This window comes from Pituophis catenifer, unplaced genomic scaffold (assembly GCF_029215685.1).
Source record: "Pituophis catenifer annectens isolate HBS135680 unplaced genomic scaffold, rPitCat1.0.hap2 SCAF_3, whole genome shotgun sequence".
NCBI classification, from domain to species: domain Eukaryota; kingdom Metazoa; phylum Chordata; class Lepidosauria; order Squamata; family Colubridae; genus Pituophis; species Pituophis catenifer.
Window position 1 is genome coordinate 110,467,531 of NW_027256883.1, and position 26,749 is coordinate 110,494,279.

At 41.9% G+C, this 26,749-nt stretch overlaps 1 protein-coding gene across 1 annotated transcript in view; it reads right to left on the reverse strand.

The window, feature by feature from the left end:
- The window catches only part of LOC139315023 (centrosomal protein of 290 kDa-like), a 171,471-nt gene that overhangs the window by 67,409 nt on the left and 77,313 nt on the right, over positions 1-26,749 (reverse strand). The window contains exons 36-53 of the mRNA XM_070941046.1: positions 25,991-26,062; positions 25,758-25,822; positions 25,026-25,172; positions 24,755-24,895; positions 24,378-24,515; positions 23,916-24,009; positions 14,595-14,666; positions 14,362-14,426; positions 13,630-13,776; positions 13,359-13,499; positions 12,982-13,119; positions 12,520-12,613; positions 3,198-3,269; positions 2,965-3,029; positions 2,233-2,379; positions 1,962-2,102; positions 1,585-1,722; positions 1,123-1,216 (exon numbers count right to left, since the gene is read on the reverse strand). Coding sequence (XP_070797147.1) covers positions 1,123-1,216; positions 1,585-1,722; positions 1,962-2,102; positions 2,233-2,379; positions 2,965-3,029; positions 3,198-3,269; positions 12,520-12,613; positions 12,982-13,119; positions 13,359-13,499; positions 13,630-13,776; positions 14,362-14,426; positions 14,595-14,666; positions 23,916-24,009; positions 24,378-24,515; positions 24,755-24,895; positions 25,026-25,172; positions 25,758-25,822; positions 25,991-26,062 — 1,971 coding nt within the window. The remainder of the gene's footprint in view (positions 1-1,122; positions 1,217-1,584; positions 1,723-1,961; positions 2,103-2,232; positions 2,380-2,964; positions 3,030-3,197; positions 3,270-12,519; positions 12,614-12,981; positions 13,120-13,358; positions 13,500-13,629; positions 13,777-14,361; positions 14,427-14,594; positions 14,667-23,915; positions 24,010-24,377; positions 24,516-24,754; positions 24,896-25,025; positions 25,173-25,757; positions 25,823-25,990; positions 26,063-26,749) is intronic.

Here is a 26,749-nt window from a genome sequence, read left to right on the forward strand (position 1 = left end):
TCTCCTTCCTCTTTACCATGCTTGTTTTTGATTCCTTAGAGTATTTGAGATCCTGGATGCCCTTAATAGATGCTTCGGGACATTCCCGAGTACCTAGATGGGGTGCTTCAGGTCCTTCCCCTTTGAAGCTATTTACAGATATTTCAAGCCATTTTTGGCATCTTGCTTGTATGTTTCAGGACCTTTTCCAAGTTTTTCAGGGATCGTTGAAGCCATTTTTCCAGTTGCGGTATGGGTTCTTCAGAAAATAAAAAGCTTTCTAAGGATCCTTGAAGCCATTGTAAACTATTTTCCACGGGTCCTTCGGAACGTTGCTTCTTGAGGTTTGCTATTGATTTTTCAAACCATCTCTTCCTCAGAGTTCTTTTAATCTCTACCGTGGACTTCTGTAGATCCTGAACGCCTTTAATAGAGGCTTCAAGCCATTCCCGAGTACCTAGGTGTCCTTCCTCCTCAAGATTCTTTATAGATATTTCAAGTCATTTTTTGGCATCTTGTTTAGATACTTTAGGACCTTCGTCTTGCAGGTTTTTTAAGGATTGTCGAAGCCATTTTTCAAGAACTGGTCTAGGTTCTCCAGAAAGTGACAGGCTTTCTAAGGATCCTTGAAGCCATTCTAATCTATTCACCAGAGATCCTTCAGGACATTGCTTCTTGAGGTTCTCTATTGATTTTTCCAGCCATCCCTTTTTTCTGGCTCGACTTGGATTTTTGTAGATGTTGAATGCCTATAATAGATGCTTCAAGCCATCCCTGCACATCTAAATCGCAGGTTTCTGGCCCTTCTTCTTGGAGATGATTTATCGATGTTTCTAGCCAACCATTCACATCCCCCCTGGATGCCTCAGCACATTCCTTCGGGAGGTTGGTGGTGGATGCTTTAAGCCACTCGGGCAGGGTGTACAGTTCAGAGGAATCCTCTTTCAGGATTTTCAGCGATTGCTGAAGCCACCTCAGTATATTTTGCCCGGGTTCCTTAGATGTTCTGATTTTGAGGCTGTCTACTGAAGCCTTAAGCCATTTCTTATTTAATTGATATCTCAAATTGATTTGAGGCTTCGTTTTGTCTTGAGCTTCTGTCTTGTTTTCGGTAATGTCTGCCCTTGTTTGGCAGAGACTCACAGAGCCTCCTTTGCTCTCTCTGCTGCTGGGTCTCTGCTCCATCTGGTCTCGGTCCATCATTAAGGGGCAGCGGCCCTTCCTCAGTTGTGTCTCTCTAGAAAAAGCCAGAAGGTTAGATGTGAATCTGGACCAACAACAAAGCATTCTTAATTAAAAAAGGATGGGAACTGCTTTGATGTCAGGAAACTCTCACTCTTGTGTCTAAAGTGTGTAGAAGTGTATGAATATTGTTGGGCAGCGGGGGTTGGAGGTTAAAAGATCTCTCCTATACATATCTTCCCATTCACTTCCATGAGATTAACTCCTAGATTTGTATATGTAAAAGTATAATGAGCCATAATTCATTAATTTCTTCCTGAAGTAAGGAGATGTTCAGGTTTTCCCAAGCTTTCTAAGATAAGGGGAACCTAATGTGAAATTCTGGAACAGGAAATTCATGGTGGCTATCTAAAAATTTCTCACCTCCACAGTCTTATTTCGTACTCTCGACAGAGCTCCTCTTTCTCGTCGGTCAACTCAATATTTTTGAAGGTCAGGACCTCTGTTTTCATTTCGAGCTCTTTGTTTTCTATCGTTAGCTTTGCTATTACTCCTCTTTTTCTGTAAATTATAAGGACAAGAGATATTAGCCTTCTTCATTTTTTACTTGAATTACTAAGCATACCTACATTCTTAATTATTTTTGCATTCCATTATACCTATTGCTCTTCTCTTATTCAGTTATACATACATATAAAAGAATGGAACATTTCTTTCATCCGGTATATCTGGCTTAAGGGCTCTAATAAATAAATTTGAATTGGAAAGAAAAAATCAAGTTCGATCTAAACATTTCTCACCTATAAAATTCTTCTTTAAGGTCATTATTTTCCCGTAGGAGCTCTGCATTTTCTCCAGCATATTTTTTAAGCTTGCAGCTGAGACTCTCATTTTCTCGTCTGAGTTTGTCCAGCTGCCCAGGCTCATCTGAACTCTTTTCCCTGTAAAATATCACGAGCAGAGTGAAATTAGCCCCCTTAGGTTTTTTTATTTGAATCATAATACTCGTTTAACATTAAAACTAACTGAAATAGCTGAGAAAGGAAGAGGAAGTCAGGGTTACTAGCTCACCTGCTCAGCTTTTCTTCATACTCTTTGCAGAGTATGAAGAGTTCCTCTTTTTCTTTGGCCAGTTGCAGATTTTTATTCGTAAGCTCCTGAATTTTTAATTCCAGCTCCTCTTTCTCTGTCAGGAGTTTTGACATTTCCATTGTCTTTCTGCAAATTATGAAGATCGGAGAGAAATTAGCTCCCTTTGTAAAAGAATGAGCTTTTTTACTTGAATGATCACTCCTTTTCTTCAATTAAAACACATTAAAAATACCTTCATGGGTGGGTGCGTGCGTGCGTGCGCTTTCGTGCGCCACGTTTGTGTGTGTACGTCAATGCACAGGAAATAATGCTTTGACCATTTATTTTTCTTTTTTTCTAAATATGTTCCATGAAAGGCACAAACAAATTCAAAATGATTTTCAGAAGCAAAGTCAAGTTATGGATGTAGGATATGGGGAAAGTTCTCACTGCTCACAAATGCCTAACTGTCGACATATTTCAACAAGTTGGTCTCTCAGAGATAGTAGTACCTTGTTTATGAGGGAGCGTATATTAATTGTATTAATACCCTTGTTATCTCGTGCTCCGCCGGACCTTGTTTATGAGGGAGCGTAACAAGGGTATTAATAAACCCTCAAGATAATAAACAGCAAAGTGTTACTAAACTCTTTTCAGAAGTCATTCTGTAGTGTAGAGGATACCTAAAATGTTTGTGCACCACATAAAGGTATGGCGTATGCCATGACTTACGCATAACTCTGGTTCCTCGCTCTCTTCAGATCTACTTCCAGTCTTTCGGTTTTGGTGTGAACAATCTAGAGAAACAAAAGTACATCACAAGTCAGGAATATATTTCCATATCAGCGCACTCCCTACCCCCACCCCCACTACCCCATCACTCACACTGGGCTTCTTCCCCTCTTATTACGACGTGAATTATTTAATCCACGCTCAAAAGATTCCTCACATGCTAGATGGCTTACCTGATGGGAACGCATCCTTAAATTTAAATCCTGGTCCAGCTGCATCCTAATATTTTCTGGACGCCTGGAAACCTAGCAATTCCGTGAAGAATGAAAAACATAAAATGAATTGTAGATGTTTGCTTGATAATTTTCTTCCTTACGAAAATTTCTTCAAGGAGATACATTTCATGATCATGAGAAGAATTACATGAATTTGTTTTCCATTAATTCTCTGTGATGTCAGTGTAAAGAGGATATTACTTTAAAGTTCCTCTTTAGGAAAAGAGTCAGGGGTGTAGACAAGCATATTTGTGCATATTAAAATCATGCATTCCAAGATGAGCACACACATGTGCAACTCCCAATTTATTGCTGTAGATGTTCAATACAGGCAATAAAGAGTATTCCCGCTGGGATAAAAAAAGAAAGACCTAGTTTTAGTTAATTTGTTTAGGAAACGTAAAAGACAGTGGTTCAAACCAAATATGAATCATCTAAATTTTATGTTACTATTGTATAGGGCCAAAGAAAGTAGCTAATGTGGCAAGGAAGGAACGAACCAAGAATTAGCACAAACTCTGATAATTGCCATTCTTTATTAGAAATTACAAATAAACTAGTTTGTATTGAATAGGTGTGTGTGTGTGTGTGTGCATCTCATATATGTAATGGAAATAGAAAGCGAACATGTACACTATCTAAAATATGTTGCACATGCATTATTAACAATTACCTCAGCACGTCTCCGTTCTTCTGTGGTAGATGACAGAAGAGGAAGTCTGGATGTTTCTTCCTGCCATGACAAAATACCCCATTTAAAAAAACAAACAAATTGACAGCCACTATTTTTTCTAACAACAGCTCTATGTGACTTGGGTTGTTGTTAAAGATAGTTTCAGCTTCAAATCTGCGGTGCCAACTGTATTTCTGTCATCTAAAGTTTGCACCCCGGCCTGGAAGATTTTGATGTTCGTCCACAACTGGAGCAGCTTCTTGGATGAGAATCTAAACATCTTCAAGGAAAACAAAAAAGAAAGTCCTGCTTCCTCTTGAAAAATTCCCATTCCTATTCTTGGGAATAGGAATGGGACAGATAGGGAGTCCTTCTACTATATCCCCAAACAGCCCTTTCATTTTAAGTGCAGAGAAAACGAAAAGTACTCCTGCTAAAAGTCATGTAAAATCTCCATTAGCAACTTGGCCTATTAAATATGTTAAATCAATACTTACAATGACCTAAGATAGCTCTGCAAGTTCATTGATTCATTCATCCAACTTATTTGGCTGCCCAAGTTGCAATAGAGACTCTGGGTCTCTCTCTTTGCTTTCCTTCCACTTGTTTGTGTTTGATTCTCAGGGACTGACCGACCGACCTACTTACCTACCCACCTACTACCCACCTACCGACCGACCGACCGACCTACCTACCTAACTATTCAAATTTCTATACGTTTTATCACACTTGAGAATAGCATTTACTGCGACAGCCTATGAACAAATGTTTTTTCTTACCTCTTTTTGGAGACGTTTCATGGTTTCTCTTAATCTTCTCAACAAATGGTTTTCCATCGCAAAATCAGTGATGGAAACTAGAAGGTAAGGTAATAGGTGAGAATGCAGAATAGCTTTAACATTTTTATTTCAAAAATTGGAATGTAGATCTTGAGACGCAATGTCTACAATAGCACATCATTTTTAAATTATATTTGCCCTCCAGGTCCTCTAATCTGATCCTTTAGGACAGGGCTGTGTCAAGCTCCCAGCCCGTGGGCTGGATGGGTCACATGCTGGCCACAGCCACACCCGGTTTAGTGAAGGAGAAAAAAAAGTCCAGATATGTCACGTGATGCCGCCGTGACGACGTGAGTTAAAGACAGAGCTGTAGCCAAATGCAGCTTCCTCAAGAGTGCCTTTTAAACTCTGGGAATGATGCAGGAAAAGGCCATCTCCCATCTGCCTAATAGTTTAGTCTCCAAAGAGCAGTGGAGCTTCTTGTTTTCTCCCGCAGACTTCAACGTCTGCTGAAACGCATTCTCTTCACATTCTCTTCGGTAGTCAGGCTCTAAGTGCTTGAAAAGGCAACTCCCTTTGCCTCCCCTAATAACTGAGGGAAACACAGTCCAATCTTCCTGGATAGCACCTGGTTGCCCATCCCTCTCCAGGACTTTTCACTTTCCATATTATAACAAGAAACATCAACACTAACTTTGTTTTCAAAATGTAAATCCTACTATGTAGGAGATACAACCATGGACCTGCTAAACTACTGTATCTAGAATGATCTATATAAGTGGCTGTGTTATAATATTCCCCATGAAAAGTCTTTTAATTTAAGGAACTTTTTTCCTTTCAAACCACAACAGACGCTAACAATTTCTAGAGGTAAAATTTTTGATTTAGCGCGTGAGAAAAGTGTTCACTTTTTCCCCAAATGCCAATCTGCAAAGGTAGCCCAACAAGTTGCTTTCTCACAGTTTAGGCAGTACTACTTTTTGTGAGATTGATTGTGATCACAACTGCATCAATAAAATTTGCAATAGTGATGAGAGCTTCATATGAAAAACAAGCTCATTGTTTTGCGGCCACCAACAAATAGCAGAGGTCTTCTTGGTATTCTATTTAAAATGGGGATTAGCAACAAAATTTTACAAGGTGCCAAGCAAACATGTCATCAAGGCTTGGTGCTATGGGGTGATGACATCTCAGTGGTTTCTCTCGAAGTGTGAACTGTGACACGCTGGGTCCTCCTTCCGGAGGTGTGTCCTTACCAGGATCCTCAGCTCCTCGACGCTTCAGCACCTCAACACCTCCGCACTTCAGCTCCTCGACGCTTCAGCACCTCAGCACTTCAGCACTTCCGCACCTCAGCTCCTCAGAACCTCAGCACTTCAGCACCTCCGCACTTCAGCACTTCAGCACCTCAGAACGTCCGCACTTCAGCACCTCAGCACTTAGCTCCTCAACACCTCCGCACTTCAGCACCTCCGCACATCAGCTCCTCGACGCTTCAGCACCTCAGCGCTTCAGCACTTCCGCACCTCAGCTCCTCAGAACCTCAGCACTTCAGCACCTCCGCACTTCAGCACTTCAGCACCTCAGAACCTCAGCACTTCAGCACCTCAGCACTTAGCTCCTCAACCCCTCCGCACTTCAGCACCTCAGCACTTCAGCACCTCCGCACTTCAGCTCCTCAGCACTTCAGCACCTCTGCACGTCAGCACCTCCGCACCTCAGCTCCTCAGCGCTTCAGCGCCTCAGCGCTTCAGCGCCTCAGAACCTCAGCACTTCAGCACCTCTGCACTTCAGCACTTCAGCACCTCAGAACGTCCGCACTTCAGCACCTCCGCACTTCAGCACCTTAGCTCCTCAACACCTCCGCAATTCAGCACCTCAGCTCCTCCGCAACTCAGCACCTCAACTCCTCAACACCTCAGCACAAGGATTGGGATCCTGGATATATATATATGTAGCAGTCAAAGTCATCACAATCAGTGTTTCATGACATGGTCTACTATGTCTTAATCTTTTATCTAGCTGTGGATAGATGCTAGAGGTGCAACTTGTATGCCCCACAGTGTCATGGCAGATAGCAGATACCCCCTCCTATGCCCCCTCGTGCTCAAATCAATCAATGGCTGTCCACTATCGTGTGGTATTGGAGCTTGGGCTACAACACCATTGAAACATTATTTCGCTTTTTACTAATTTCAGAACAACCTCAAAAATGCTTGGCTGTTTATCAGGCTTGAGTTTAGGGGTGCTTCTACTATGTCCATTATACCAAATGCCCTTTGCTTCTGGAGTGCGATGGAGTGGAACCATTACAGGGCATGAAACCATCTCAGTGGGTGGGGTCCTTTCTGCAACAATGACTATCTTGAGGTCACACCATTTCAACAAGTGTCCATCTACTAAATGACCACTCACAAATGATTCCAAAAACTCTAATCATTTCTCAATTTCTAGCATGTGTCTGCTTTGTTTCATCCCTCTGGTGAATTACCATCCAACTTTACCATCCTATTTTGCCTGTGGAGAAATCCTTGGGACACATCTGTGCCAGGAACACAACACTGGTTAATTTTCTCAAGTGGCAGATTGCCCATGTCAAGGGTGGAACAGATTTATGTGACTCTCTTGATTCTTGGAACAGTTCAGCTGTGGGCAAGGTGGCTGAGGGAGGGTCGTCCTGTCTCCTCTCTTGTCTGTGGGGAGGCCTTTTAACTCTAGCATGACGACATGTCGAGAGAGTTACTGATTAGTCTCGTAAAGAGAATTTTAAAGGGAAAGGAAATTACTGTCTCCAGAAGAACCTGAGAGAGAGTCCATCTTGCCTCTGGTGCTTCAGAAGACAGAATCAAAAGATGGAAGGGTTTCAGCTGGACATTAGGAGAACATTCTAAAGCGAAGGGAGAGAAGATTAGAGAATTGACAGCCATCAATTTTTCCTCCCAACTGTGAACATCAAAGCCCCCACTTTATCGACCCCATTGGGTCTGAAAAAGACAGTTAAGCTCTAGGCAGCTTCAGAAGAACATTGGCTCTCCTTGGAGATCTTAAGCTAAGTCTAAGAAATTTTAGAATGGTTCCACAAGGACAAATGTAAGTAAACCACCAAAGTTGAGAGTTCAGATCAATTGTGATGCAGCAGTCAAGGTATTAGATGAGGAACAAGGAGTCTCCCGGTTCAAGTCCAACCATAGACGTTCCTGGGTGACTTCCTCACACTTTCTCATCCCTTTATCTCACACGGTTAATGGATGGAGGGAAAGAGGAACAAAAACTCTCCGGTACCATGAGCTCCTGAACATGAAGCAATACAGGCTGACACAAACACCTCCCAAATTCCAACCGTGGGTTGTGCAGAGGTGCGCTCCTGCATGCGCACTATGGGTTCAGGCTTCCTAATGGGAAATGGGGGAAGGCAAGGCACATACAAGCAGGGAATGTTAAAATTTGCTGATGTATAAAAGGAACACTTATGCAACTGTCCCTGAATAACAGACACATACGTTCACTCTTATGCAGTGCCAGAGTAGTCTGCTCAAGCTGTAAGTCCAACCCTGAATTCTGTTGTGCTAATTGTTAGTTGAGAAGATTCTGTGCATAGTTTCAGCGTTCCGACGGGACCTTTGCGAGTTGACACATAGACTGTTTAGCATTAAATCAGTTTAATTGGACCTTCGCGTGTGGACCTGGTCTTTCCATCAGACACCTTGTTGTCAAATTTTTGACATTTCATCCCTGGTCATAAATTAATTATTCATGTCATCATGTGACAGCTTTTACATCATCACTTTTACTGCATAATCTTTTTTTCATTGAATGACCTCTCATTTTCTTGATGCTTATAAAGTGGCCTTGTTGCAGTCTCCAAATGCTTTGGTTTTTCTTAAGGGAGTAGATTATTTTATGCAACAGATAGTAATGTACTCAGCCCCTAGATCCTATTGCTCCTTGTAACTGATTCATGGTGGATATGAATTTCTGACTGACTGAAAAGTTGTCTGACTTTTAAAACGCATCCGTGCGGTGTGTGCCTCCCTTTACACTGCATGCGGAGAGATTGTAGATGAGAATAACCACGATTTGAGTGAAAGTTCCCCTTTTAGAGATTGGGCCCTATGCAAGGCCAGACCCATATTGGTGGTCTCCCCCAGATACCTTATGGATACAGTTGATTTCTGGTGGGAGCCTAATTTGCAAGGGATCTTGGCCTCTTGCCACCATTGCATCTGAATAGGAAATTTGTTTAGGTGGCTCCCTTGTTTGATTGTTAATTTACATGTTATTCAAAGTAAATAAATCTGATATGATAAATCAGATATGTTTACGTGTCTGTGTGTGTTTTTCGCAAAGTATCAGGCAATGGCCCAGGGGCCAGATAAATGGCTCTTTGAGAATCCAAACACAACGAACAAACCAGTTAACGAGGAGATTTCAGGCTTTATTAAGTTCCTGTAGAACAGGGATGTCAAACTGGCGGCCTTCAGGCCGTATGCCCCATGCACAGGCCATGCCCACACCAGCTCCCCAAAGGTAAAAAATGTCATGGAACGTCACGTGATAGCAACGTGCTGTAGAAGGCAAATTAAATAGACGAAAGCATCAAGTCTTAGAAGTCATTTCGCTTCTCAACCAAGAAGGTTCTTCAGGTCTGATTGGATGGTGGGAATGGAAGGATTGATATTCCTTGCAGACAGCTGGGCATTTGTATTCTTTTAGAGAGTTGTTGAGGCCACTTGGAGGTTTGCTTGGTCCTCAGGGTCACCTGAGTAGTGCAAATGGGTGGGGAGCCTTTTTCGACCTGCTGAAAGGGTTCCTGCAGTCTGCACTTTTTCTGGAACTCCCTTCATACTCCTGCACCATCAAGTCCAATGTTGGCTCTTTTGCTGCTGGGAACCCCATTTCAAGCAATGGTGATGCTCTGAGGCCCTGGGCGTACAGCCCCACACAACAGACAAGACCGTGGTCCATAACTGTCGGACGGGCATGGAAGTCTGACACGTTTCCTGATAAGGCATCCCCTTCCTTCCACATAGGCTGCATTGTTATGCTAGCAATGCTGCACTCAGGGGAGCACTTCTGATTTTGGTTGATTCCTTTTCACCTTCAAAGCTTCCAGCTTTCACATCTGGCTTTTCGATGAGAGCTGCATGTGGTTCCCTATATGATTTTATACACGTAGGTCAGTTGACTCCAAACAAACAAAATGATCAACGGCGAAGACCCATTTGAAATGGTCCAAAAGAGTAGCGCACATGCCGAAACTTAGCTGACACTTCTCCTGTAAGAATCAGGTGAAAACACGGCATTTCTCTCAAAAGGAGGGCTGCAGATGTTCCCGGATTCCAGCCTCGGAGAGAAGGCCCATGAGCTGGGAATTTCTACCCCCAAAATACTGGAGGCCCACAGATTCTCCACCAGAGATGATACAGTATTCACAGTGCTTCTCATCAAGATGCTTCAGAAATCCTTACCACAGCCATGACGAGTAAATCTGTCTTGTTCTTTTCCTAAATGTGCTGACCTAGGCTATCATGGCTTGTTTAAGATATCTGTTGAGTTCATGGGGAAGCTATTTCCAGACCTTCTGATCCGTGAACTAACCTCTTAGTTACAGAACGATATCTCATTTTGTTTATGTCTAGGTAGGGCAAATTCACATGGGCTGTGGACCAGTAATATGTATTTTTAGGAAAAATGCTTCCTCTTCATACATCGCACATAGAAACAGAGGCGTGCCTCTAAAATTGGTGTCATTGCTGACTGATCTAATTTCTAAACTAATGCTTAAATGCATTTCTTCAGATAGCTCCTTGGTGACAGCTTTTCTGATATCTCACTTGGCTTGAGATTTCTTGATAGGCTATCAGGGAAGACTATTTAACTTTGATGGTTATCTTCCTGAATCATCCAGCTCTCACTGGCATAATTCCTAGTTCACAAGGATCTCTTTGTTTTAGTGAGTTGTTGGTACAGGTGACACAGCCTGTATGGCATATGCAATCTTGGTCTATCCTTTCTTTGTCCGTGCTCTACGGTTGTCTATCCATTCTTGGCATTTTGGCATAAATCATGCTTGTCGTTTGGCCCTTCTTTCCTTTTCTTCCTCCATATCAATCGCTTCTTCTTTCCTTTTTCCTTCCACTCTCTTTCTTTTCTCCTCCCACCCAACTTAAGGCAGCGTCTAGATAATCGCAATTGTTGATGACAAGCGTTCATTGGTTATGAAGCTCCTGCTGTAATACCAACGTCCATTAGGAAAACAGTATGCCACTCACTCCAAAAAGGCCCAAGAAGTTTTGGAAAACCACAACAATAAATACTTGCTGACAGGTTTCCAGTTTGTACATTTGGTCATCTTGATCCCAGTAACCCTAGAAGCAGCAGAAATGAGAGACAAGTCTGTACCAAGATGGGATGGGATGGGAGGTTTCAGGCTCTTCCCCATGGAGGTGATTTAAAACTATCTCAAGCTACTCATTCACATATTGCACGATTTCTTCAGGACGTTTTCTATGCATTCCAAGAGCCATTCTTTCTGGCTTCTTCCGGGGATTCTCGTCTGAGGTTTTTCAGAGATGGTTGTAGCCATGCTTGCATATCTGTTTTGGGTGCACTAGGACCATTCTTTCTGAACTTGCTAAAGATGCTTGAAGCCATCCATCCACCCATAAGTTTCTTTCAGAGCAAGCAGGTTCTACCCAAATCACCCTCTCCTTCCTCTTTACCATGCTTGTTTTTGATTCCTTAGAGTATTTGAGATCCTGGATGCCCTTAATAGATGCTTCAGGACATTCCCGAGTACCTAGATGGGGTGCTTCAGGTCCTTCCCCTTTGAAGCTATTTACAGATATTTCAAGCCATTTTTGGCATCTTGCTTGTATGTTTCAGGACCTTTTCCAAGTTTTTCAGGGATCGTTGAAGCCATTTTTCCAGTTGCGGTATGGGTTCTTCAGAAAATAAAAAGCTTTCTAAGGATCCTTGAAGCCATTGTAAACTATTTTCCACGGGTCCTTCGGAACATTGCTTCTTGAGGTTTGCTATTGATTTTTCAAACCATCTCTTCCTCAGAGTTCTTTTAATCTCTACCGTGGACTTCTGTAGATCCTGAACGCCTTTAATAGAGGCTTCAAGCCATTCCCGAGTACCTAGGTGTCCTTCCTCCTCAAGATTCTTTATAGATATTTCAAGTCATTTTTTGGCATCTTGTTTAGATACTTTAGGACCTTCGTCTTGCAGGTTTTTTAAGGATTGTCGAAGCCATTTTTCAAGAACTGGTCTAGGTTCTCCAGAAAGTGACAGGCTTTCTAAGGATCCTTGAAGCCATTCTAATCTATTCACCAGAGATCCTTCAGGACATTGCTTCTTGAGGTTCTCTATTGATTTTTCCAGCCATCCCTTTTTTCTGGCTCGACTTGGATTTTTGTAGATGTTGAATGCCTATAATAGATGCTTCAAGCCATCCCTGCACATCTAAATCGCAGGTTTCTGGCCCTTCTTCTTGGAGATGATTTATCGATGTTTCTAGCCAACCATTCACATCCCCCCTGGATGCCTCAGCACATTCCTTCGGGAGGTTGGTGGTGGATGCTTTAAGCCACTCGGGCAGGGTGTACAGTTCAGAGGAATCCTCTTTCAGGATTTTCAGCGATTGCTGAAGCCACCTCAGTATATTTTGCCCGGGTTCCTTAGATGTTCTGATTTTGAGGCTGTCTACTGAAGCCTTAAGCCATTTCTTATTTAATTGATATCTCAAATTGATTTGAGGCTTCGTTTTGTCTTGAGCTTCTGTCTTGTTTTCGGTAATGTCTGCCCTTGTTTGGCAGAGACTCACAGAGCCTCCTTTGCTCTCTCTGCTGCTGGGTCTCTGCTCCATCTGGTCTCGGTCCATCATTAAGGGGCAGCGGCCCTTCCTCAGTTGTGTCTCTCTAGAAAAAGCCAGAAGGTTAGATGTGAATCTGGACCAACAACAAAGCATTCTTAATTAAAAAAGGATGGGAACTGCTTTGATGTCAGGAAACTCTCACTCTTGTGTCTAAAGTGTGTAGAAGTGTATGAATATTGTTGGGCAGCGGGGGTTGGAGGTTAAAAGATCTCTCCTATACATATCTTCCCATTCACTTCCATGAGATTAACTCCTAGATTTGTATATGTAAAAGTATAATGAGCCATAATTCATTAATTTCTTCCTGAAGTAAGGAGATGTTCAGGTTTTCCCAAGCTTTCTAAGATAAGGGGAACCTAATGTGAAATTCTGGAACAGGAAATTCATGGTGGCTATCTAAAAATTTCTCACCTCCACAGTCTTATTTCGTACTCTCGACAGAGCTCCTCTTTCTCGTCGGTCAACTCAATATTTTTGAAGGTCAGGACCTCTGTTTTCATTTCGAGCTCTTTGTTTTCTATCGTTAGCTTTGCTATTACTCCTCTTTTTCTGTAAATTATGAGGACAAGAGATATTAGCCTTCTTCATTTTTTACTTGAATTACTAAGCATACCTACATTCTTAATTATTTTTGCATTCCATTATACCTATTGCTCTTCTCTTATTCAGTTATACATACATATAAAAGAATGGAACATTTCTTTCATCCGGTATATCTGGCTTAAGGGCTCTAATAAATAAATTTGAATTGGAAAGAAAAAATCAAGTTCGATCTAAACATTTCTCACCTATAAAATTCTTCTTTAAGGTCATTATTTTCCCGTAGGAGCTCTGCATTTTCTCCAGCATATTTTTTAAGCTTGCAGCTGAGACTCTCATTTTCTCGTCTGAGTTTGTCCAGCTGCCCAGGCTCATCTGAACTCTTTTCCCTGTAAAATATCACGAGCAGAGTGAAATTAGCCCCCTTAGGTTTTTTTATTTGAATCATAATACTCGTTTAACATTAAAACTAACTGAAATAGCTGAGAAAGGAAGAGGAAGTCAGGGTTACTAGCTCACCTGCTCAGCTTTTCTTCATACTCTTTGCAGAGTATGAAGAGTTCCTCTTTTTCTTTGGCCAGTTGCAGATTTTTATTCGTAAGCTCCTGAATTTTTAATTCCAGCTCCTCTTTCTCTGTCAGGAGTTTTGACATTTCCATTGTCTTTCTGCAAATTATGAAGATCGGAGAGAAATTAGCTCCCTTTGTAAAAGAATGAGCTTTTTTACTTGAATGATCACTCCTTTTCTTCAATTAAAACACATTAAAAATACCTTCATGGGTGGGTGCGTGCGTGCGTGCGCTTTCGTGCGCCACGTTTGTGTGTGTACGTCAATGCACAGGAAATAATGCTTTGACCATTTATTTTTCTTTTTTTCTAAATATGTTCCATGAAAGGCACAAACAAATTCAAAATGATTTTCAGAAGCAAAGTCAAGTTATGGATGTAGGATATGGGGAAAGTTCTCACTGCTCACAAATGCCTAACTGTCGACATATTTCAACAAGTTGGTCTCTCAGAGATAGTAGTACCTTGTTTATGAGGGAGCGTATATTAATTGTATTAATACCCTTGTTATCTCGTGCTCCGCCGGACCTTGTTTATGAGGGAGCGTAACAAGGGTATTAATAAACCCTCAAGATAATAAACAGCAAAGTGTTACTAAACTCTTTTCAGAAGTCATTCTGTAGTGTAGAGGATACCTAAAATGTTTGTGCACCACATAAAGGTATGGCGTATGCCATGACTTACGCATAACTCTGGTTCCTCGCTCTCTTCAGATCTACTTCCAGTCTTTCGGTTTTGGTGTGAACAATCTAGAGAAACAAAAGTACATCACAAGTCAGGAATATATTTCCATATCAGCGCACTCCCTACCCCCACCCCCACTACCCCATCACTCACACTGGGCTTCTTCCCCTCTTATTACGACGTGAATTATTTAATCCACGCTCAAAAGATTCCTCACATGCTAGATGGCTTACCTGATGGGAACGCATCCTTAAATTTAAATCCTGGTCCAGCTGCATCCTAATATTTTCTGGACGCCTGGAAACCTAGCAATTCCGTGAAGAATGAAAAACATAAAATGAATTGTAGATGTTTGCTTGATAATTTTCTTCCTTACGAAAATTTCTTCAAGGAGATACATTTCATGATCATGAGAAGAATTACATGAATTTGTTTTCCATTAATTCTCTGTGATGTCAGTGTAAAGAGGATATTACTTTAAAGTTCCTCTTTAGGAAAAGAGTCAGGGGTGTAGACAAGCATATTTGTGCATATTAAAATCATGCATTCCAAGATGAGCACACACATGTGCAACTCCCAATTTATTGCTGTAGATGTTCAATACAGGCAATAAAGAGTATTCCCGCTGGGATAAAAAAAGAAAGACCTAGTTTTAGTTAATTTGTTTAGGAAACGTAAAAGACAGTGGTTCAAACCAAATATGAATCATCTAAATTTTATGTTACTATTGTATAGGGCCAAAGAAAGTAGCTAATGTGGCAAGGAAGGAACGAACCAAGAATTAGCACAAACTCTGATAATTGCCATTCTTTATTAGAAATTACAAATAAACTAGTTTGTATTGAATAGGTGTGTGTGTGTGTGTGTGCATCTCATATATGTAATGGAAATAGAAAGCGAACATGTACACTATCTAAAATATGTTGCACATGCATTATTAACAATTACCTCAGCACGTCTCCGTTCTTCTGTGGTAGATGACAGAAGAGGAAGTCTGGATGTTTCTTCCTGCCATGACAAAATACCCCATTTAAAAAAACAAACAAATTGACAGCCACTATTTTTTCTAACAACAGCTCTATGTGACTTGGGTTGTTGTTAAAGATAGTTTCAGCTTCAAATCTGCGGTGCCAACTGTATTTCTGTCATCTAAAGTTTGCACCCCGGCCTGGAAGATTTTGATGTTCGTCCACAACTGGAGCAGCTTCTTGGATGAGAATCTAAACATCTTCAAGGAAAACAAAAAAGAAAGTCCTGCTTCCTCTTGAAAAATTCCCATTCCTATTCTTGGGAATAGGAATGGGACAGATAGGGAGTCCTTCTACTATATCCCCAAACAGCCCTTTCATTTTAAGTGCAGAGAAAACGAAAAGTACTCCTGCTAAAAGTCATGTAAAATCTCCATTAGCAACTTGGCCTATTAAATATGTTAAATCAATACTTACAATGACCTAAGATAGCTCTGCAAGTTCATTGATTCATTCATCCAACTTATTTGGCTGCCCAAGTTGCAATAGAGACTCTGGGTCTCTCTCTTTGCTTTCCTTCCACTTGTTTGTGTTTGATTCTCAGGGACTGACCGACCGACCTACTTACCTACCCACCTACTACCCACCTACCGACCGACCGACCGACCTACCTACCTAACTATTCAAATTTCTATACGTTTTATCACACTTGAGAATAGCATTTACTGCGACAGCCTATGAACAAATGTTTTTTCTTACCTCTTTTTGGAGACGTTTCATGGTTTCTCTTAATCTTCTCAACAAATGGTTTTCCATCGCAAAATCAGTGATGGAAACTAGAAGGTAAGGTAATAGGTGAGAATGCAGAATAGCTTTAACATTTTTATTTCAAAAATTGGAATGTAGATCTTGAGACGCAATGTCTACAATAGCACATCATTTTTAAATTATATTTGCCCTCCAGGTCCTCTAATCTGATCCTTTAGGACAGGGCTGTGTCAAGCTCCCAGCCCGTGGGCTGGATGGGTCACATGCTGGCCACAGCCACACCCGGTTTAGTGAAGGAGAAAAAAAAGTCCAGATATGTCACGTGATGCCGCCGTGACGACGTGAGTTAAAGACAGAGCTGTAGCCAAATGCAGCTTCCTCAAGAGTGCCTTTTAAACTCTGGGAATGATGCAGGAAAAGGCCATCTCCCATCTGCCTAATAGTTTAGTCTCCAAAGAGCAGTGGAGCTTCTTGTTTTCTCCCGCAGACTTCAACGTCTGCTGAAACGCATTCTCTTCACATTCTCTTCGGTAGTCAGGCTCTAAGTGCTTGAAAAGGCAACTCCCTTTGCCTCCCCTAATAACTGAGGGAAACACAGTCCAATCTTCCTGGATAGCACCTGGTTGCCCATCCCTCTCCAGGACTTTTCACTTTCCATATTATAACAAGAAACATCAACACTAACTTTGTTTTCAAAATGTAAATCCTACTATGTAGGAGATACAACCATGGACCTGCTAAACTACTGTATCTAGAATGATCTATATAAGTGGCTGTGTTATAATATTCCCCATGAAAAGTCTTTTAATTTAAGGAACTTTTTTCCTTTCAAACCACAACAGACGCTAACAATTTCTAGAGGTAAAATTTTTGATTTAGCGCGTGAGAAAAGTGTTCACTTTTTCCCCAAATGCCAATCTGCAAAGGTAGCCCAACTAGTTGCTTTCTCACAGTTTAGGCAGTACTACTTTTTGTGAGATTGATTGTGATCACAACTGCATCAATAAAATTTGCAATAGTGATGAGAGCTTCATATGAAAAACAAGCTCATTGTTTTGCGGCCACCAACAAATAGCAGAGGTCTTCTTGGTATTCTATTTAAAATGGGGATTAGCAACAAAATTTTACAAGGTGCCAAGCAAACATGTCATCAAGGCTTGGTGCTATGGGGTGATGACATCTCAGTGGTTTATCTCGAAGTGTGAACTGTGACACGCTGGGTCCTCCTTCCGGAGGTGTGTCCTTACCAGGATCCTCAGCTCCTCGACGCTTCAGCACCTCAGCACCTCCGCACTTCAGCTCCTCGACGCTTCAGCACCTCAGCACTTCAGCACTTCCGCACCTCAGCTCCTCAGCACTTAGCTCCTCAACACCTCCGCACTTCAGCACTTCAGCACCTCAGAACGTCCGCACTTCAGCACCTCAGCACTTAGCTCCTCAACACCTCCGCACTTCAGCACCTCCGCACTTCAGCTCCTCGACGCTTCAGCACCTCAGCGCTTCAGCACTTCCGCACCTCAGCTCCTCAGAACCTCAGCACTTCAGCACCTCCGCACTTCAGCACTTCAGCACCTCAGAACCTCAGCACTTCAGCACCTCAGCACTTAGCTCCTCAACCCCTCCGCACTTCAGCACCTCAGCACTTCAGCACCTCCGCACTTCAGCTCCTCAGCACTTCAGCACCTCCGCACGTCAGCACCTCCGCACCTCAGCTCCTCAGCGCTTCAGCGCCTCAGCGCTTCAGCGCCTCAGAACCTCAGCACTTCAGCACCTCTGCACTTCAGCACTTCAGCACCTCAGAACGTCCGCACTTCAGCACCTCCGCACTTCAGCACCTTAGCTCCTCAACACCTCCGCAATTCAGCACCTCAGCTCCTCCGCAACTCAGCACCTCAACTCCTCAACACCTCAGCACAAGGATTGGGATCCTGGATATATATATATGTAGCAGTCAAAGTCATCACAATCAGTGTTTCATGACATGGTCTACTATGTCTTAATCTTTTATCTAGCTGTGGATAGATGCTAGAGGTGCAACTTGTATGCCCCACAGTGTCATGGCAGATAGCAGATACCCCCTCCTATGCCCCCTCGTGCTCAAATCAATCAATGGCTGTCCACTATCGTGTGGTATTGGAGCTTGGGCTACAACACCATTGAAACATTATTTCGCTTTTTACTAATTTCAGAACAACCTCAAAAATGCTTGGCTGTTTATCAGGCTTGAGTTTAGGGGTGCTTCTACTATGTCCATTATACCAAATGCCCTTTGCTTCTGGAGTGCGATGGAGTGGAACCATTACAGGGCACGAAACCATCTCAGTGGGTGGGGTCCTTTCTGCAACAATGACTATCTTGAGGTCACACCATTTCAACAAGTGTCCATCTACTAAATGACCACTCACAAATGATTCCAAAAACTCTAATCATTTCTCAATTTCTAGCATGTGTCTGCTTTGTTTCATCCCTCTGGTGAATTACCATCCAACTTTACCATCCTATTTTGCCTGTGGAGAAATCCTTGGGACACATCTGTGCCAGGAACACAACACTGGTTAATTTTCTCAAGTGGCAGATTGCCCATGTCAAGGGTGGAACAGATTTATGTGACTCTCTTGATTCTTGGAACAGTTCAGCTGTGGGCAAGGTGGCTGAGGGAGGGTCGTCCTGTCTCCTCTCTTGTCTGTGGGGAGGCCTTTTAACTCTAGCATGACGACATGTCGAGAGAGTTACTGATTAGTCTCGTAAAGAGAATTTTAAAGGGAAAGGAAATTACTGTCTCCAGAAGAACCTGAGAGAGAGTCCATCTTGCCTCTGGTGCTTCAGAAGACAGAATCAAAAGATGGAAGGGTTTCAGCTGGACATTAGGAGAACATTCTAAAGCGAAGGGAGAGAAGATTAGAGAATTGACAGCCATCAATTTTTCCTCCCAACTGTGAACATCAAAGCCCCCACTTTATCGACCCCATTGGGTCTGAAAAAGACAGTTAAGCTCTAGGCAGCTTCAGAAGAACATTGGCTCTCCTTGGAGATCTTAAGCTAAGTCTAAGAAATTTTAGAATGGTTCCACAAGGACAAATGTAAGTAAACCACCAAAGTTGAGAGTTCAGATCAATTGTGATGCAGCAGTCAAGGTATTAGATGAGGAACAAGGAGTCTCCCGGTTCAAGTCCAACCATAGACGTTCCTGGGTGACTTCCTCACACTTTCTCATCCCTTTATCTCACACGGTTAATGGATGGAGGGAAAGAGGAACAAAAACTCTCCGGTACCATGAGCTCCTGAACATGAAGCAATACAGGCTGACACAAACACCTCCCAAATTCCAACCGTGGGTTGTGCAGAGGTGCGCTCCTGCATGCGCACTATGGGTTCAGGCTTCCTAATGGGAAATGGGGGAAGGCAAGGCACATACAAGCAGGGAATGTTAAAATTTGCTGATGTATAAAAGGAACACTTATGCAACTGTCCCTGAATAACAGACACATACGTTCACTCTTATGCAGTGCCAGAGTAGTCTGCTCAAGCTGTAAGTCCAACCCTGAATTCTGTTGTGCTAATTGTTAGTTGAGAAGATTCTGTGCATAGTTTCAGCGTTCCGACGGGACCTTTGCGAGTTGACACATAGACTGTTTAGCATTAAATCAGTTTAATTGGACCTTCGCGTGTGGACCTGGTCTTTCCATCAGACACCTTGTTGTCAAATTTTTGACATTTCATCCCTGGTCATAAATTAATTATTCATGTCATCATGTGACAGCTTTTACATCATCACTTTTACTGCATAATCTTTTTTTCATTGAATGACCTCTCATTTTCTTGATGCTTATAAAGTGGCCTTGTTGCAGTCTCCAAATGCTTTGGTTTTTCTTAAGGGAGTAGATTATTTTATGCAACAGATAGTAATGTACTCAGCCCCTAGATCCTATTGCTCCTTGTAACTGATTCATGGTGGATATGAATTTCTGACTGACTGAAAAGTTGTCTGACTTTTAAAACGCATCCGTGCGGTGTGTGCCTCCCTTTACACTGCATGCGGAGAGATTGTAGATGAGAATAACCACGATTTGAGTGAAAGTTCCCCTTTTAGAGATTGGGCCCTATGCAAGGCCAGACCCATATTGGTGGTCTCCCCCAGATACCTTATGGATACAGTTGATTTCTGGTGGGAGCCTAATTTGCAAGGGATCTTGGCCTCTTGCCACCATTGCATCTGAATAGGAAATTTGTTTAGGTGGCTCCCTTGTTTGATTGTTAATTTACATGTTATTCAAAGTAAATAAATCTGATATGATAAATCAGATATGTTTACGTGTCTGTGTGTGTTTTTCGCAAAGTATCAGGCAATGGCCCAGGGGCCAGATAAATGGCTCTTTGAGAATCCAAACACAACGAACAAACCAGTTAACGAGGAGATTTCAGGCTTTATTAAGTACCTGTAGAACAGGGATGTCAAACTGGCGGCCTTCAGGCCGTATGCCCCATGCACAGGCCATGCCCACACCAGCTCCCCAAAGGTAAAAAATGTCACGGAACGTCACGTGATAGCAACGTGCTGTAGAAGGCAAATTAAATAGACGAAAGCATCAAGTCTTAGAAGTCATTTCGCTTCTCAACCAAGAAGGTTCTTCAGGTCTGATTGGATGGTGGGAATGGAAGGATTGATATTCCTTGCAGACAGCTGGGCATTTGTATTCTTTTAGAGAGTTGTTGAGGCCACTTGGAGGTTTGCTTGGTCCTCAGGGTCACCTGAGTAGTGCAAATGGGTGGGGAGCCTTTTTCGACCTGCTGAAAGGGTTCCTGCAGTCTGCACTTTTTCTGGAACTCCCTTCATACTCCTGCACCATCAAGTCCAATGATGGCTCTTTTGCTGCTGGGAACCCCATTTCAAGCAATGGTGATGCTCTGAGGCCCTGGGCGTACAGCCCCACACAACAGACAAGACCGTGGTCCATAACTGTCGGACGGGCATGGAAGTCTGACACGTTTCCTGATAAGGCATCCCCTTCCTTCCACATAGGCTGCATTGTTATGCTAGCAATGCTGCACTCAGGGGAGCACTTCTGATTTTGGTTGATTCCTTTTCACCTTCAAAGCTTCCAGCTTTCACATCTGGCTTTTCGATGAGAGCTGCATGTGGTTCCCTATATGATTTTATACACGTAGGTCAGTTGACTCCAAACAAACAAAATGATCAACGGCGAAGACCCATTTGAAATGGTCCAAAAGAGTAGCGCACATGCCGAAACTTAGCTGACACTTCTCCTGTAAGAATCAGGTGAAAACACGGCATTTCTCTCAAAAGGAGGGCTGCAGATGTTCCCGGATTCCAGCCTCGGAGAGAAGGCCCATGAGCTGGGAATTTCTACCCCCAAAATACTGGAGGCCCACAGATTCTCCACCAGAGATGATACAGTATTCACAGTGCTTCTCATCAAGATGCTTCAGAAATCCTTACCACAGCCATGACGAGTAAATCTGTCTTGTTCTTTTCCTAAATGTGCTGACCTAGGCTATCATGGCTTGTTTAAGATATCTGTTGAGTTCATGGGGAAGCTATTTCCAGACCTTCTGATCCGTGAACTAACCTCTTAGTTACAGAACGATATCTCATTTTGTTTATGTCTAGGTAGGGCAAATTCACATGGGCTGTGGACCAGTAATATGTATTTTTAGGAAAAATGCTTCCTCTTCATACATCGCACATAGAAACAGAGGCGTGCCTCTAAAATTGGTGTCATTGCTGACTGATCTAATTTCTAAACTAATGCTTAAATGCATTTCTTCAGATAGCTCCTTGGTGACAGCTTTTCTGATATCTCACTTGGCTTGAGATTTCTTGATAGGCTATCAGGGAAGACTATTTAACTTTGATGGTTATCTTCCTGAATCATCCAGCTCTCACTGGCATAATTCCTAGTTCACAAGGATCTCTTTGTTTTAGTGAGTTGTTGGTACAGGTGACACAGCCTGTATGGCATATGCAATCTTGGTCTATCCTTTCTTTGTCCGTGCTCTACGGTTGTCTATCCATTCTTGGCATTTTGGCATAAATCATGCTTGTCGTTTGGCCCTTCTTTCCTTTTCTTCCTCCATATCAATCGCTTCTTCTTTCCTTTTTCCTTCCACTCTCTTTCTTTTCTCCTCCCACCCAACTTAAGGCAGCGTCTAGATAATCGCAATTGTTGATGACAAGCGTTCATTGGTTATGAAGCTCCTGCTGTAATACCAACGTCCATTAGGAAAACAGTATGCCACTCACTCCAAAAAGGCCCAAGAAGTTTTGGAAAACCACAACAATAAATACTTGCTGACAGGTTTCCAGTTTGTACATTTGGTCATCTTGATCCCAGTAACCCTAGAAGCAGCAGAAATGAGAGACAAGTCTGTACCAAGATGGGATGGGATGGGAGGTTTCAGGCTCTTCCCCATGGAGGTGATTTAAAACTATCTCAAGCTACTCATTCACATATTGCACGATTTCTTCAGGACGTTTTCTATGCATTCCAAGAGCCATTCTTTCTGGCTTCTTCCGGGGATTCTCGTCTGAGGTTTTTCAGAGATGGTTGTAGCCATGCTTGCATATCTGTTTTGGGTGCACTAGGACCATTCTTTCTGAACTTGCTAAAGATGCTTGAAGCCATCCATCCACCCATAAGTTTCTTTCAGAGCAAGCAGGTTCTACCCAAATCACCCTCTCCTTCCTCTTTACCATGCTTGTTTTTGATTCCTTAGAGTATTTGAGATCCTGGATGCCCTTAATAGATGCTTCGGGACATTCCCGAGTACCTAGATGGGGTGCTTCAGGTCCTTCCCCTTTGAAGCTATTTACAGATATTTCAAGCCATTTTTGGCATCTTGCTTGTATGTTTCAGGACCTTTTCCAAGTTTTTCAGGGATCGTTGAAGCCATTTTTCCAGTTGCGGTATGGGTTCTTCAGAAAATAAAAAGCTTTCTAAGGATCCTTGAAGCCATTGTAAACTATTTTCCACGGGTCCTTCGGAACGTTGCTTCTTGAGGTTTGCTATTGATTTTTCAAACCATCTCTTCCTCAGAGTTCTTTTAATCTCTACCGTGGACTTCTGTAGATCCTGAACGCCTTTAATAGAGGCTTCAAGCCATTCCCGAGTACCTAGGTGTCCTTCCTCCTCAAGATTCTTTATAGATATTTCAAGTCATTTTTTGGCATCTTGTTTAGATACTTTAGGACCTTCGTCTTGCAGGTTTTTTAAGGATTGTCGAAGCCATTTTTCAAGAACTGGTCTAGGTTCTCCAGAAAGTGACAGGCTTTCTAAGGATCCTTGAAGCCATTCTAATCTATTCACCAGAGATCCTTCAGGACATTGCTTCTTGAGGTTCTCTATTGATTTTTCCAGCCATCCCTTTTTTCTGGCTCGACTTGGATTTTTGTAGATGTTGAATGCCTATAATAGATGCTTCAAGCCATCCCTGCACATCTAAATCGCAGGTTTCTGGCCCTTCTTCTTGGAGATGATTTATCGATGTTTCTAGCCAACCATTCACATCCCCCCTGGATGCCTCAGCACATTCCTTCGGGAGGTTGGTGGTGGATGCTTTAAGCCACTCGGGCAGGGTGTACAGTTCAGAGGAATCCTCTTTCAGGATTTTCAGCGATTGCTGAAGCCACCTCAGTATATTTTGCCCGGGTTCCTTAGATGTTCTGATTTTGAGGCTGTCTACTGAAGCCTTAAGCCATTTCTTATTTAATTGATATCTCAAATTGATTTGAGGCTTCGTTTTGTCTTGAGCTTCTGTCTTGTTTTCGGTAATGTCTGCCCTTGTTTGGCAGAGACTCACAGAGCCTCCTTTGCTCTCTCTGCTGCTGGGTCTCTGCTCCATCTGGTCTCGGTCCATCATTAAGGGGCAGCGGCCCTTCCTCAGTTGTGTCTCTCTAGAAAAAGCCAGAAGGTTAGATGTGAATCTGGACCAACAACAAAGCATTCTTAATTAAAAAAGGATGGGAACTGCTTTGATGTCAGGAAACTCTCACTCTTGTGTCTAAAGTGTGTAGAAGTGTATGAATATTGTTGGGCAGCGGGGGTTGGAGGTTAAAAGATCTCTCCTATACATATCTTCCCATTCACTTCCATGAGATTAACTCCTAGATTTGTATATGTAAAAGTATAATGAGCCATAATTCATTAATTTCTTCCTGAAGTAAGGAGATGTTCAGGTTTTCCCAAGCTTTCTAAGATAAGGGGAACCTAATGTGAAATTCTGGAACAGGAAATTCATGGTGGCTATCTAAAAATTTCTCACCTCCACAGTCTTATTTCGTACTCTCGACAGAGCTCCTCTTTCTCGTCGGTCAACTCAATATTTTTGAAGGTCAGGACCTCTGTTTTCATTTCGAGCTCTTTGTTTTCTATCGTTAGCTTTGCTATTACTCCTCTTTTTCTGTAAATTATAAGGACAAGAGATATTAGCCTTCTTCATTTTTTACTTGAATTACTAAGCATACCTACATTCTTAATTATTTTTGCATTCCATTATACCTATTGCTCTTCTCTTATTCAGTTATACATACATATAAAAGAATGGAACATTTCTTTCATCCGGTATATCTGGCTTAAGGGCTCTAATAAATAAATTTGAATTGGAAAGAAAAAATCAAGTTCGATCTAAACATTTCTCACCTATAAAATTCTTCTTTAAGGTCATTATTTTCCCGTAGGAGCTCTGCATTTTCTCCAGCATATTTTTTAAGCTTGCAGCTGAGACTCTCATTTTCTCGTCTGAGTTTGTCCAGCTGCCCAGGCTCATCTGAACTCTTTTCCCTGTAAAATATCACGAGCAGAGTGAAATTAGCCCCCTTAGGTTTTTTTATTTGAATCATAATACTCGTTTAACATTAAAACTAACTGAAATAGCTGAGAAAGGAAGAGGAAGTCAGGGTTACTAGCTCACCTGCTCAGCTTTTCTTCATACTCTTTGCAGAGTATGAAGAGTTCCTCTTTTTCTTTGGCCAGTTGCAGATTTTTATTCGTAAGCTCCTGAATTTTTAATTCCAGCTCCTCTTTCTCTGTCAGGAGTTTTGACATTTCCATTGTCTTTCTGCAAATTATGAAGATCGGAGAGAAATTAGCTCCCTTTGTAAAAGAATGAGCTTTTTTACTTGAATGATCACTCCTTTTCTTCAATTAAAACACATTAAAAATACCTTCATGGGTGGGTGCGTGCGTGCGTGCGCTTTCGTGCGCCACGTTTGTGTGTGTACGTCAATGCACAGGAAATAATGCTTTGACCATTTATTTTTCTTTTTTTCTAAATATGTTCCATGAAAGGCACAAACAAATTCAAAATGATTTTCAGAAGCAAAGTCAAGTTATGGATGTAGGATATGGGGAAAGTTCTCACTGCTCACAAATGCCTAACTGTCGACATATTTCAACAAGTTGGTCTCTCAGAGATAGTAGTACCTTGTTTATGAGGGAGCGTATATTAATTGTATTAATACCCTTGTTATCTCGTGCTCCGCCGGACCTTGTTTATGAGGGAGCGTAACAAGGGTATTAATAAACCCTCAAGATAATAAACAGCAAAGTGTTACTAAACTCTTTTCAGAAGTCATTCTGTAGTGTAGAGGATACCTAAAATGTTTGTGCACCACATAAAGGTATGGCGTATGCCATGACTTACGCATAACTCTGGTTCCTCGCTCTCTTCAGATCTACTTCCAGTCTTTCGGTTTTGGTGTGAACAATCTAGAGAAACAAAAGTACATCACAAGTCAGGAATATATTTCCATATCAGCGCACTCCCTACCCCCACCCCCACTACCCCATCACTCACACTGGGCTTCTTCCCCTCTTATTACGACGTGAATTATTTAATCCACGCTCAAAAGATTCCTCACATGCTAGATGGCTTACCTGATGGGAACGCATCCTTAAATTTAAATCCTGGTCCAGCTGCATCCTAATATTTTCTGGACGCCTGGAAACCTAGCAATTCCGTGAAGAATGAAAAACATAAAATGAATTGTAGATGTTTGCTTGATAATTTTCTTCCTTACGAAAATTTCTTCAAGGAGATACATTTCATGATCATGAGAAGAATTACATGAATTTGTTTTCCATTAATTCTCTGTGATGTCAGTGTAAAGAGGATATTACTTTAAAGTTCCTCTTTAGGAAAAGAGTCAGGGGTGTAGACAAGCATATTTGTGCATATTAAAATCATGCATTCCAAGATGAGCACACACATGTGCAACTCCCAATTTATTGCTGTAGATGTTCAATACAGGCAATAAAGAGTATTCCCGCTGGGATAAAAAAAGAAAGACCTAGTTTTAGTTAATTTGTTTAGGAAACGTAAAAGACAGTGGTTCAAACCAAATATGAATCATCTAAATTTTATGTTACTATTGTATAGGGCCAAAGAAAGTAGCTAATGTGGCAAGGAAGGAACGAACCAAGAATTAGCACAAACTCTGATAATTGCCATTCTTTATTAGAAATTACAAATAAACTAGTTTGTATTGAATAGGTGTGTGTGTGTGTGTGTGGATCTCATATATGTAATGGAAATAGAAAGCGAACATGTACACTATCTAAAATATGTTGCACATGCATTATTAACAATTACCTCAGCACGTCTCCGTTCTTCTGTGGTAGATGACAGAAGAGGAA